At 40.8% G+C, this 13,296-nt stretch overlaps 1 protein-coding gene across 2 annotated transcripts in view; it reads right to left on the bottom strand.

Annotated features, from left to right (window-relative positions):
• Positions 1-2,248: 2,248 nt before the first annotated feature.
• hip1r (huntingtin interacting protein 1 related) overlaps positions 2,249-13,296 on the bottom strand; it is a 19,557-nt gene continuing 8,509 nt past the window's right edge. The window contains exons 16-33 of one of the 2 annotated variants that reach the window (XM_082542699.1): positions 13,112-13,213; positions 11,997-12,191; positions 10,962-11,072; positions 10,649-10,843; positions 10,413-10,560; positions 9,707-9,793; positions 9,515-9,622; positions 9,286-9,422; positions 8,902-9,012; positions 8,671-8,729; positions 8,541-8,571; positions 8,388-8,450; positions 7,692-7,792; positions 7,479-7,584; positions 4,045-4,168; positions 3,531-3,592; positions 2,621-3,292; positions 2,249-2,522 (exon numbers count right to left, since the gene is read on the bottom strand). In XM_082542699.1, the coding sequence (XP_082398825.1) occupies positions 2,487-2,522; positions 2,621-3,292; positions 3,531-3,592; positions 4,045-4,168; positions 7,479-7,584; positions 7,692-7,792; positions 8,388-8,450; positions 8,541-8,571; positions 8,671-8,729; positions 8,902-9,012; positions 9,286-9,422; positions 9,515-9,622; positions 9,707-9,793; positions 10,413-10,560; positions 10,649-10,843; positions 10,962-11,072; positions 11,997-12,191; positions 13,112-13,213 (2,448 nt within the window). In that variant the 3' untranslated portion in view covers positions 2,249-2,486. Of the gene's footprint in view, positions 2,523-2,620; positions 3,293-3,530; positions 3,593-4,044; positions 4,169-7,478; positions 7,585-7,691; positions 7,793-8,387; positions 8,451-8,540; positions 8,572-8,670; positions 8,730-8,901; positions 9,013-9,285; positions 9,423-9,514; positions 9,794-10,412; positions 10,561-10,648; positions 10,844-10,961; positions 11,073-11,996; positions 12,192-13,111; positions 13,214-13,296 lie in introns of both variants that reach the window. The other variant, XM_082542698.1, reaches the window with a different exon arrangement.

The raw sequence follows: 13,296 nt of genomic DNA, 5'->3' as shown, positions 1-13,296 counted from the left end.
AGAGCAACATGAGGAGAACAGGAGAGGTTTTGCATGGCTTGGCACAGACTGGCAACAAGGTAACAAAGTTAGTCAATGACAAGCAGAGACATAGCAAAGACAATCTGGCAGAGATCTGCTACACCATCCAGCCCCCAGGTATGAGAAGGACAATCTGAGCAGAACTCCGCCCACAGGCAAACCCACAGAGCCCACTTCCACCTAGAACTCAAAGCGACTTTTACAAAGTGAGAGAGGAACAGAAAATAAACACAAAAACATCAGACCCTGTACAGACCATGACAACTATGTTGAGAAATGAGGGTTGAAATGTGGGGAGAGTTCAAACTGTGGATTTTTGAGAAATATAAGAGCAGGTTATCACTAGCTGGCTAACCTAAATGCTAAGATCCTCAGAAGTGAAAAATGACCATTGTGTGCTTATGTAAAAAATTTTAAGCCCAATAGCAAAAACTGTGACTAACAAAGAAAGGATAAAGCTTGAAGCATATGGAAGACAGAAAAATAAAAAATGAATAACATGCATTAATGCATGGTAAAGATGAGCTCGATGAATCATGGGAAGTCCAAGGTTAATCAAAAATGGAAGTTTTAAGCCACGTGACTGTTAAAAATCACATTCTTTAAGAACAGAGGAATGCCACTTTCAGGAAGTCAAACATCTTTCTTTTGTTTTTCAAGAGGAGCCAGAGGATCATAAGCAATGAGTCTGTAGGACTACTGATGATCAGGCTTTCAGATATCTTAAATGTAATAAATAAAGCACAGTCAAAAGACAAACAGCACCTTAACGAGAGAAACAAAAACAGATACACAAACTTAGCATCTTCTTGTGTGAGTGTGATAATGAGGGTGAGAAGCTAAAATAATGAATCCCCTTCCTTGCACAGAAGAGGCCTAGCCACGCTGGATCACAACTCCCAAGGAAGTGGGTCGACAACTACACCAGATCATGTGGCCATAAGCCCTTGAAACACCAAGTACTCACATCCCCAAGGAGGCAGCAACGAGGAGGGGCAGTAGGAGGGGCAACCCTTCATCCTCTATGACTATGTTGTACTGAAGTTGAGGCACAGCAACCCCAGACATATAGACATATACTGGCCACACAAACACAACAATGCACAAAAATACACATCCATCCATGTTGATGTGTGTATGAACAGAGGGTGGGTGCTGGGATGTAAAACTTGAGAAGGCGAGAAAGGAGAGTAGGCTCCAACTGGCTCAGTAGGTACCTCAATTCCCCATACTACCCTGCCACACAGTGGGAATAAGTGGGCCTACTGCAACCACATCCCGGAGCACCCCAACATCCAAGGCCAGAAAAAACAAGATAAGGGTCTCTTTTACAGAGTGAGGGAGGGTGGCTAAAGTCAAGAGTTGTTCATTCGGTGCTTTGGCGACACATTTGATATGCATCTAGACAGAAAGTATTGAGTCCAGAACGACACCCAGGTGGCAAATTTCTGGGCATAGCCAGATGGTGCAACTGTCTACATCAATGAATAGTCTTCCAGATTAGGGCCATGGGAGCTGCAACCAAGAGCCGTTTTATTACTGTTGACCTTGAGTAAATTAATATGTCTGACTCTTATCTAAACAGATTTTGGCAGTGTTCTCAACAACAGCATTCACATAGCATTTGGGAGTTCATAAGCAGGTGGCAGCACCTGTTGGTGCGCCTTAGTATCAGTGGCGTCAGACACTTGGCCCTCAGCATCTGCTACCACTCTTTTCCTTGGTAGGAGGGGTTTAGGTGACTTTCTGCTTTATAGCATAAATTGGTCCAACAGATGAATATGAGTGAGACTGGTCATGTTTGATAGACACCATAGCTGAGAATGTTTAATTTCTGTGGTAGGAGTACAAGCATAAGATGTGGTTGCAGGTGAGGGATTAAGTGTTAAAGCTTCCTGTGCACATTCCCACTTAAATGCAACTTCCAGAGCTTGAAGCAGTAGATAGAAACCAGCAACAAGGAGTTACATTGCTGGCTCACCAGTGTTAGGGAATGCATCTGATACCAGCCTTATAAGTTCTGCAGCATATAGTCCTCCTGGTAGGATATGCCTGGATAACGGAGCCTTCGTGGCGGAAGCTGTTTTGCCACCAAACATTTTTGAAGGTTAATGTCTGACACTCATCCAGTGCTGTTGTCGTTAATGTGATCCAATCACAAAATGATTAAAATATTGTGAATAGAAAACCTAAAGAAAACTGAACAATACAACTTTATTTCAGACAATTATCTCATTTTTAATATAGCCATCAGTGTTATAATTCAAATATTACCATTTAATTTCCAAATTAAGAGCACAAAGAAATGTTGATTTGAAATTCCTCTAACACAACATTTTCAGGAGCCTTAACAAGTGATACATGTAGAGGTAAAAGTCAGTGTTTCCAAAATATGAAAGCATATTTTTTTTCCTCTAGTGAGTGATTAGCTTAAATCTTTAAGTCAGATTCTTCCTCAGTCAGCTTCAAGATTCTCCTGTTCCATGTTCACTCCGTTTGAACTGCCAATAGAAGAAAAACAGGACGCATGTAAACACCACCTACTCCAAATATCCTTGGGATAAGATGATTATAAAACTTTAGTAAGAGAAGCACTCACCGCATTCTTCAGCAAGTTCCCAGATTTGGTAAAGATATTTGGTTTTTTTAGGCTTAGTTTGGTGTGTTGCTCTGTGCTGTTATGTGAGGCAGCCTGGGTCTGTTTAGGCTGAGCAGGACTGGATGTGGGTTGTGAGGGTTGTGACAATGAATAAGAGTGAGGATTTAAGTTACTTTGGTTTGGAGTGTAGGGCTGAGATGGTGTGAAAGGCTGAGGTGGGATATAGGGCTGGTAAGGCGTGTAGGTCTGAGAAGGCGTGTAGGTCTGAGAAGGCGTGTAGGTCTGAGAAGGCGTGTAGGTCTGAGAAGGCGTGTAGGTCTGAGAAGGCGTGTAGGTCTGAGAAGGCGTGTAGGTCTGAGAAGGCGTGTAGGTCTGAGAAGGCGTGTAGGTCTGAGAAGGCGTGTAAGACTGTGGCAGAGAGGAGGACTGTGTTTGATTCGGTGCAAAGGGATTTGATTGTGAAAAACCTGGGGTGTTTGAATAAGGTTGTGTCTGTGCAAAGGACTGGGGCACTGCAGTGGAGTCAAGCAGAGCAGGTGGTGGCGGTGGTGGGAAGCTATCAACTCCATCCCCTTCATCCCCTGACACACCAAGCTCGTAATGCCTCTTCCTCAGTTCCCCCAAGCGTACTCGCTCCTGTTCCAGCTGGCTCTCCAGCTGCAGCACCTTAACCTGAAAGATTCAAAGAGCACAAGATCTGGCAATGGCTTCCAGACGTCTAAAAACCCAATGACCTAGTCTAAGATCCAAAACTGTCATTGCATGTTTTTAACTACATTGATTTCACATAGTCACAATACTGTTTCTTTAAAAGGTGGCTTAACTTGTCTTATACATGATCCAGAACAACAAGCAAGTTGCACATAAGGACAAACAATTAAACAATCCATTCAGAGACATGTTATCTGACCTGAGCTTCCATTTCTTCTTTTTTAAGCTTGATCAGAGACATGCCGGAGAAGTCCATCAAGCCTGTAAAGGCAACAATATCAGTTGGAGTGTCAAAGCTGCATCATAGAATAATCAGCCAATTTCATGGTTACTTTAAGCATTTAAACATTTTGATTAGTCTGGTTGATTTTATGCTAAACTGCTGCTGATCAAACGGACTAATGAGATAGATGAACAAAAAACCCTCACAAGCCTTAAAGCTGTAGGCTAGCTCAGCTATGCTATGCTCAGTGGTAGACAGGTTGGCCCGCTGTTTAACACAGTTAAGTATTAAGCAGCAGAAAGTGTCAGAAATAAGAGGCCAAAAAAAGGGCTAAAGTAAGTGTTAAACTTACACTCACCAAGTTGTATAGATTTATTGTTTGCTTACATGTATGCTGCCATTTTTAGCCAAAACTATGCTGTTATTATAAAGGGTTACTAAAAATGTGAAGCATCAGCTATTTTCTTGCAACATGAGCTTCTCCTCTCACCGTGGTCAGAGATCTGCTGCTGCCCGTGTTTGGTGGAGGTGACGACCACAGCAGCCATGTCATTTACATGCCTTGAGGCCTGCTGCAGCGTATTCAGCTTCTTGTTGTTGCGGTCAGCTTTTACCTGGAATGAGTAGCAGTAAGTTTGTTTTCCATAAGGACAGTTTTTCACTAAGTGGTGCATGTATGGGCACAGAGCAGGCACATTTCAAAGGATGTAACTGGGTGACCATGCTGGCTGAGGTGGTTCTAAGTAGTTACATAAAGTCACAGAGCTGTATGCATGTTTTGTCTTTGTTCTAGGTTTTAATGTAATAATGGCTATTTCTACCTCTTTGAGACTCAGTCACTGAAGTGAAGTTTCCCTTTAAACCTGAAAGGCTTAAAAGGGAAATTTCACTTCATAAAAAAACCACGTCTTTTGGTTTCATTGAGAAATCAAATTTGGAAAGTAACCAGCAACTTCCACTGTCACATAAAAGCCAAAAGGCTAAGAAGAAATGTAGCAAAGCAACAATCATCAATGCGCAACTGTGCAATTTTCACGGGACAGTAGTGAATCTGTTTCATTCCATGGTGTACTTGCTTGAAAAAAGAAAAGAAAAAGAAAAAAAACAAAACATCAAACAAATCACTTCATATTTGTATTTATAGAAAACAGATAGAAAGGCAATTGTACATTTTAGTAGCTTCACCATAATGCAAAAACAGCTTTCTGTTCATTCAGCTATAAAGATTGAGAAGAACATTCAGTAATGACAATTTTGAGTAACGCATCTGTGTGTATAATAATTTTAGAGAAAACCTGTAGCTATAAGGTACTTGAGGATGGTTTGGACAGAGTTAAAGGTGTAGTGAAGAGTGACCTATTGACCCCCGAACATTCATCTGAAGGTGTAAAAAGAACTGTTACTAAACATTGGCATATTTAACCTAGTACCTTAAAATAGCCTTTAATAGATCTCTTTTGTTAAGAAATTTGCTAAAACCAGAGAGATATGAATGAATGAAGGGTGGAACACCAAGGAATGCTGTGGATCAGCAGATACTTTTTTCCTTTCTTTTCATGCTTCGTATGATGTTCTTTCCCTTGAATGTAGAGCATTGCACACATTCTTTTATCACCTTTATGTTTTATGTTTCTAACATTGTGCTTAATGACACTGTTGTCGATTGGCATTTAGAGCCCATTTGGCATATATGTATGCCACTATCAGCTGCTTTAACTTGCACTGACAACAGTTTATTGCTGATACATGTCCAATTCTTTTTGCCCTTTGATAAATATAGTGAAGTGTTTGTTTGTTGTCAAGTGTTTGTTCACCTGGTAGTTTAAACCACATTTCCGTGGAGGCATTTTAGCCCACTCCTCTTGTTTTAGCCACACTGGAGAGTTTGTGCGTGAACATCATGTTTACAATCATGCCAAAAGAACTCTGTTGTATTTAAATTCTGATAATCCATGTTTCTCCTTCAGTGGATCATATGATCCAGCTCACTTTTGTTGTTTGTTAAAAAAACGAAAAACAAAACTGGATAGCCTCACTCTTGTCCAGATTTAGACCAAATATAGGTTATCAGTACTTTAACTGTGATGCAGGTGGCGCCAAAATTCAGACAAAAGAAAAAATCCTTAATTAATTATATTAAGTTTGATAGTAACAGCTAGTAACTTATAGTCCACAAATATGTTATTATATCAGTATCAATAAATTAATTTTATCCACGACCATGTTTACCTCACCTACTTTGACATGACATGTATGCAACAATTCAAGTTGAAAATACTGAGAAGTTTTTCTAATATTGAAGAGGCTAATTCATATATAACTGAAGTAACTGTACTCTGCTATATAAAAACATCTTAGAAACATGGTGTCTATCTAGATTGTTCTTGGAGTCATTTTTGACCTGGATATATCCTTCAAAATGCATATTAAACAAATATGTAGAAGGAGTTCATGCATTTATTACTTCCAGGTTGGACTACTGTAATTCATTATTATCAGGTTGTTCTAAAAACTCCCAGAAAAGCCTTCAGTTGACCCAGAAAAGAGAAAAGTGACAGGGACTAGAAAGAGGAAACATATTTCTGCCATTTTGGCTTCTCTTCATTGGCTCCCTGTTAAATCCAGATTGAGAGCTTCACTCTCAGACTGCTGGTATTCCTGTGGTTCCTTGGATATTTAAAAGTAGAAGGGGAGGTAAATCCTTCAGCTTTCAGGCCCCTCTTCTGTGGAACCAGCTCCTTTGATCCATTTCATCTCAGTAAATCAATAGTTGGTTGGGACTAGGTTTCACAGTGGATTAATAATGGATTGCATTTATATAGCGCTTTTCGAGACCCTCAAAGCGCTTTACAATTCCACTATTCATTCACTCTCACATTCACACACTGCTGGACGCAAGCTACAGATCTAGCCACAGCTGCTCTGGGGCAGACTGACAGAAGCGAGGCTGCCATATCGCGCCATCGGCCCCTCTGGCCATCACCAGTAGGCGGTAGGTGAAGTGTCTTGCCCAAGGACACAACGACCGAGACTGTCCGGCCCGGGGCTCGAACCGACAACCTTCCGATTAAAAGACCAACTGCCAACTCTTGAGCCACGATCGCTCCAATTCACCTAAAACCTTGGCTGATTGCGACCCACACCCATTTTCACTCATTGGCTCATGTGATTAGGTAGAGGATCAACAGGGGGTCCGTGACCCTCTTGGGGACACTCCCATAGGGCTTAAAATCAGGGACTCCACCAATTGCTGCAGTGAACTTGGGTTTATGTGACTAGATGCTTTATAGCATAAATTGGTCCAACAGATGAATATGAGTGAGACTGGTCATGTTTGATAGACACCATAGCTGAGAATGTTTAATTTCTGTGGTAGGAGTACAAGCATAAGATGTGGTTGCAGGTGAGGGATTAAGTGTTAAAGCTTCCTGTGCACATTCCCACTTAAATGCAACTTCCAGAGCTTGAAGCAGTAGATAGAAACCAGCAACAAGGAGTTACATTGCTGTTAGGGAATGCATCTGATACCAGCCTTATAAGTTCTGCAGCATATGCTCCTCCTGGATGACCTTCACAAACATTAGGCTTAAATGACTTTTTCAAGCTAGATTTTGGTAGTTTTTTTCCCCCTTAATAAATAAAATCATTATTTAAAACTGGATTTTGTATTTACTTGGTTTATCTTTACCCAATATTAACATTTGTTTGATAAACTGAAACATGTAATTGGGAAAATATGCAAAAACACAAGAAATCAGGCAGAGGGCAAATGTGTTTTCACAGTATTGTTAATTTAACAGAGGAGTGCTGGTACTTTTTTTTTTTTTTTAATTCCACATTTCTTCAAGATTCGAGAGCCTGAACATGACTTTGTATGTTGATACCTAACAAACCAACACAAATATGTTTGACATGAGTTTGTACCTTGGAAGCAGCAACTAGCTGAGCAGTGCTTGCAGCAATCTCATGTGAGCAGGCGATGAGCTCCTCATATGTGCCTTTTTCACCCACAACCCGGTCAGCTGAGTCCCTAAACATGAAAGTAAACCATCCATTTACAGTTTTATTTATTATTTACAAATTGTATTGTTCAGAATATCAATCAGTAAGTGGGTTTTGATAAATTTCTGAACTTACAGCAGCTGTGTGGCCCCCCAGCCCACAGCTTTGGAAGCAGAGATGAGTCCTTCGGTCCAGCGAGAGTTTTTGGCATAGAATTCAGTAACAGTTGCTGCACCCTGACAGCACAAATGGAACAAATGGGTCACTCGATAAAACACCAACTGCAGATTCTGCTTCTTGCTCATTGCCAAAATTTAGCAAAATGCTAAAACACTGGATATATTGAAATTTATAGGTAAGACTGTTAGTTGTTCAAATGGTATCACAATGGAGAAGATAATTGGAGCCTCTCTTCCCTCCATCACAGACACTATTCGCACCCACTCAGCATTGTGGAAGACCCCACGGACCCCTCACACACACACACTCTGCTGCCTTTTGGCAAGTGTTACCAGAACATTCAGGGCCTCACTGCCAGACTGCGAAACAGTTTCTTCCCCCAAGCCATCAGACTGTTGAACACTCAGTGACTGGACTGACACACACACACACACGTCTGTAAGCCCCACTCACACACAATTTTGCTCGAGAGCTTTTAGCTCTAAAAAGGCCACTTTTACATGTTAATGTGAAGAAGAATAAGGTAATAATAATAAAGGATAATCATGATTTTTCCCACATTTTTTCCATTCTGCATCGTGTTTGATGAATAAAAAGACAGAATGTCTGAACTTGTCCTGCAATTTTATCTTTAGGGTGACATCAACTTACCCTTCCTCCTTCCACAATGTCTTTCTGTAGGTCAGTAGCAGCAGTCACCAGCATGTGAACAGCCTGGAGAGAAGAGAGAGCACCACAGTAAATACAGGAAACAAGAGTTAACTAAAGTTCACAAAATTATTTGAATATTGCCCACTTTCTTACCTTCATCAGGTCTGAGCAGGATCCCAGGATACTGTGATGAAGCAAACACACAGATTGTAAGTAAGAGAGGAGGAAAATAACCACCACAGAAATAAATAATTTTATGATGATTCTTTAGGATTTTTCTTACTTCTGATTGACCTCCAGTTTGACACCAGTATTGTCTTTCTTTGCCTGACTCAGTATTTCCTATGAAAAAAAAAAAAGAAAGAACAGATGTCTATGTGAGATAAATGATAGAAATATAATTCAGAGAACAGTAGCTTTGCGTAGACAGGTCATAGTGGAGAATGCTTATTTTTGATATATCAAAAAGATCATCTTATATATATTTTATAAATTATCTGATGGTTGTTCTTACATCCATTCGCAAGACAGCCTCTTCAATGGCAGAAGATGTGGTGAGCATCTCTTTGTCCACCATGCTTCCTAGTTCTTCTTTTAGCACATCATGCCCTTTCGGACGCAAATCCTAAACAAGAGTCACACAGTTACAGCAAACATGAGTCTCAGTAGCGAGTATTGAGAGGTCAAGTTCAGGATCTTTGGAAACCTGCAAAAAAGTTGGCACTTTTCTTGCCATTATCTCAATAACATGGAAACATGGTCATGGAGGGAGCGGTTCACTGCTCACCCACCCTCATTTTCAATTTTACACATACACACTTGACAATTTCTCTCTCTCACACTCATACATACACACAATACTGTCTTGTTAATTGGTTAAATATAAATTCAGTCCCACCTGTCCTACAGCGAGGATGCGTTGAACAGTATAGCGTATTGCAGACGGGTCTGCTCGCTGTAAACTCGCCTGAATCTTCAAATCCTTCAAGAAGTGAAGGCAGTGATTGGCACAGTCCCGACAGCTGTCAGTCAGATCTGTATGAGTCCAACACACAGCATTCAACTTTCTGTGTAGAAAATATTTAGCAAGTGTTACGACAGTTACAACAACTATGTACGTTTCTTACAGTTCGCCTGGTCGACAGGGGCTGAGTGAGATGTTGCCGATCCGTTAACAATTGTGTCAGCAGCAAGGTGGGAAAACTGTGTGACTGCTCTTAGCAAACCACTGGCATCTAGACAGAACAGGGAAGGATTAAACAAACTAATCAGTTGATGTACCTGACTTGAACTGAACACACCCACAATTCCCAACGTACCATTACTGTTTCCCAGATAGGCCGAGTGGCTCTGCTGCATTTTGTCAATAGAATTCAGGGTGATTTCCGCTCGGTTCACCAAATAATCTGTCAAACACAAAGAACTGATCAAAAACAAACTGTATGGAAAAGCAAAATGGCAAGGTCTGAGGATTAAAGATTTTTGGTTACCATGTTAATTTATTGTATAAAGTTTTGTGTAGCAGTGCTGAAGTAACAACTTATAGTTTTCCATCATGATGAATCCTTAAATGTGTGTGTAGACTGAATCTTTATTTTCAGTGGAGGATTTTTTTTTTTTGCCATGTCTTTCCATATCATAATGTGCACATCTGCACATCTGTGTTGAAGATTGCTGTTGCTATTGAATGCTATGAGTTATATGAAGAACTTCAGTCATCTCTGAAATTTAAAAGGCATCAGCCATGTGTTTACTTTCTTCGTGTGTTTCCTCAAACAGATGAACCAATGTCAATATTTATTAATGTCTTAGAATAGAGGTTTGCTGATTTTATTCAGTTTGTTTTGTTTTTGTATTAAAATGCCTATTCTATGGCTTTTCTTTGGTTATATAATGTACTGCACACTTTTCAAACACATGGGCAACTGAATGCAAATAAATAAAAAGCTTCCGTCCTTAAAATATTTTTTAAAAACTCTTTTTAAAGGGATTTTCTTTGAGGAGGGAAAATAATAGTGATTTTACCAGGAGAGCTGATGCAGCGGACATGTATAGGGTCATCCAGTTTGGCCACAGCGTCCAGTATGATGCCCTCAGCTTCCACCACTGCACACTGTAGCAGACAAAACTGCTCCTCCTGCAGCTTCTGGGCTAGCTGACTTTCACGAGAAGCCTGATTTATCACACACACACATACACACGAAGTTAATAATTAGTCAGTTATAAAGTCTTAAAATAGAGCGACAAACAGAAAACTGGACCTGTTGCTGTAACTGGGCATGTAAGCCTCCCAGTTCCATGCTGCTCCTCTGCCTCTCCTGCTCTAGAGAGGACTGTTGAAGATGAGTTTGTTGTCTGAGGGTTTTCAGCTCAGCCTCCTGTTCCCGCATCATACGCAGCAACCCCTCCTTTTCCACCTGCAGCCCTGCCAGTGTGTTGTTTAGCTGGGTACCACTCTGAGAAACAGATTTTAAAAACGTTTTTCCATTTACAAATAAGTCTTATCTTATAATCTTCAAGGCTTGTAGATGCTAGAAAATAAGTTTACAGCAGTTTTGATCTAAATGTTCTGACCATTTCTTTGCTTTGCAGGATGTTGTTTGCTTGTGTCAGTTCTGCTCGTGTGGATTCCAAATCTCGCTTGAGCCTGTCAATTTCCAACTTCTGTGCTGCATTTATGGCAAGCTACAGGAAACACAGAAGACACAGAAAAGCAGACAGAATTATATTATACAACAAGTTTAGGGGCACTTTTGTGCCAATTATAAATGCTTCCAGTACAGCAAAGAAAAACACAATCATCAATGAGGCAAATAAAGTAAAAGTAAACACAAGACAGAGCTGTGTTTGATAAGGAAGTAAAAAGAAAGATGGGCCTAAGTGGTTCAAGGCTGAACAACCAATATCATGACAAAGGTCAGGCAGTCCTTTTACACGCAGTGTTACAGATGTTGTACAGAGGCTATAGGAGGGAGACAATATGTGGAATAGAAATCTGGTTCTGAGGCTTTTAATCTTAGCTTTTAAAGTCTGACAGTGTTACAGGACTGTCATGCCAAGTTAATGGAGCACTCAACCAGTTTGGAAAGTTCATTTAAAGATCACTAACATGGCTTGATACCTGGATATTTATAGCTCTAAGGAGTAAGTATGATTTTATAATGTAGTTTAACATAAAGAGGTTAAAACTGAATTGATATTTGAACATGTCTTAAACAAAGCTACTGAGCCAATTCAATTTTATTGTATTTATATCGCACCAAATCACAATAAAAGTTGCATAGTGCTTTGAACTGCAATTGAAAAGACCCTACAATAATACAGAGAAAACACATAAGCAAAGCGTTACAGATATCAAAATACCAAAGTGTGGACATTTTTTGCAATGCCTGAAGACGAAATCTTTCCATTCATCCTCTGCTACTTATTCAATTCAGTGTTGTGGTTGGGTACCTAACCTAGCTGTCACAGGGCAAGAGGAGGGATAAACCCTGGATAGGTTGGCAGTCTATTCCTGAGCTAATACATTATTGATATATTAATATCATTAGCCCTGTGAAAGACATGTTGTATTTCACTCTGGACCTTTTAGTGATGCGTGTTTCAGACCTGCTGCTGTAGCTGAGCTCTCAGATCCTCCAGCTCTCGGTTGGTCCTGTCTCTCTCCAAGTCCAGGGAGCTCTGCTGCAGTTGTGCCTGTTGTCTCAGAGTGGTAAGCTCTGCATCTTTTTCTCTTGCAGAGCGTAGCAGCACTTCCCGCTCAGCCTGCAGAGCTGTCAAACTGCTGCTCACCTGAGATCCCTCCTAAAGAAACACAAAGACATCTTGAGAACTCATACTCATATGAGAACTCAATGCCCAATGTGTTTTTGGCATTGGTTATCAGGCACCAAGATGCTTTCAACACTCTAGAGCCTATCCCAGGTACTATAGGATGAGTCTGAGAAGTACGTGAGGATGGGATATATGCGACGACAGACAGTAGTTAGGTGTGCGGTAGATGTTAAAGATGGGTTCAAGATGGAGGCAAGACTACATGAGGGATTGGCTCTGAGCCCCTTATTGTTTGCAATGGTGATGGACAGGTTAACAGATGAGGTCAAGCAGGAGTAAAGGTGAAGCTGCAAGGAGCAATAGTGATGGTAGATGAATTTTTTATAACTGGGGTCAACAATTCACATAAACAGACAAGCACAAGCGAGGGAAGAAGAGACTGCAGGCAGGGTGGAGACAAATGTCAGGGACAATTAGTGACAGCAGGATAGCAAAAGTCAGGAGGACAAGCTAGAGGTAGAAAAGTTAAAGATGTTACGTTTTTCATTAGGGGTAAAGAGGACGGACAGGATTAGAATTACTATATCAGAGAAATTAGTACATTGAGGTCGACCATTATGAAGACAAAGTTAGGGAGGCAAGGCTGAGATGGTTTGGATATATGCAAAGGAGGGCTAGAAGCTATACTGGAGAAAGGTTGTTAACTTTAGAGCTGCCAGGCAGGAGGAAAAGAGGAAGGACCACTGCAAAGGATTCGTGGATGTAGTGAAGGAGGACATGCAGAGGGTTGGTGTGACAGAGAAGGATGCTTGGAACAGGTTGAGATGGAGGCAGATGGCCAGCTCTGGCAACCCCTGAAAGGAGCAGCTGAAAGAACAACAAGGGTTTTCCCAAAAGTCTAAAAATAGATGTGTTCTGCCATGAAATCTGTGGTCATATTACAGTCTTACCTTCTCTTTACTCTCCAGAGTACTGCGCAAGGTGGCAAGCTCTGCTCTTTGCTCCAGCAGTTCTTGGTTCAGGCGGTCCACCTCCATCTGCTGCTGATTCATCTGATCAGGACGAAAAAAGAAAAAGAAAGAAAGAAAAGATCAATAGTGACAACAGCTTTTGTTCATCAACACAAAACTATGTC

This window comes from Aulonocara stuartgranti (genome assembly GCF_965226115.1).
Source record: "Aulonocara stuartgranti genome assembly, chromosome: 7".
In the NCBI taxonomy this organism is placed as follows: Eukaryota; Metazoa; Chordata; class Actinopteri; order Cichliformes; family Cichlidae; genus Aulonocara; species Aulonocara stuartgranti.
This window is presented reverse-complemented; position numbering and strand designations above follow the sequence as displayed.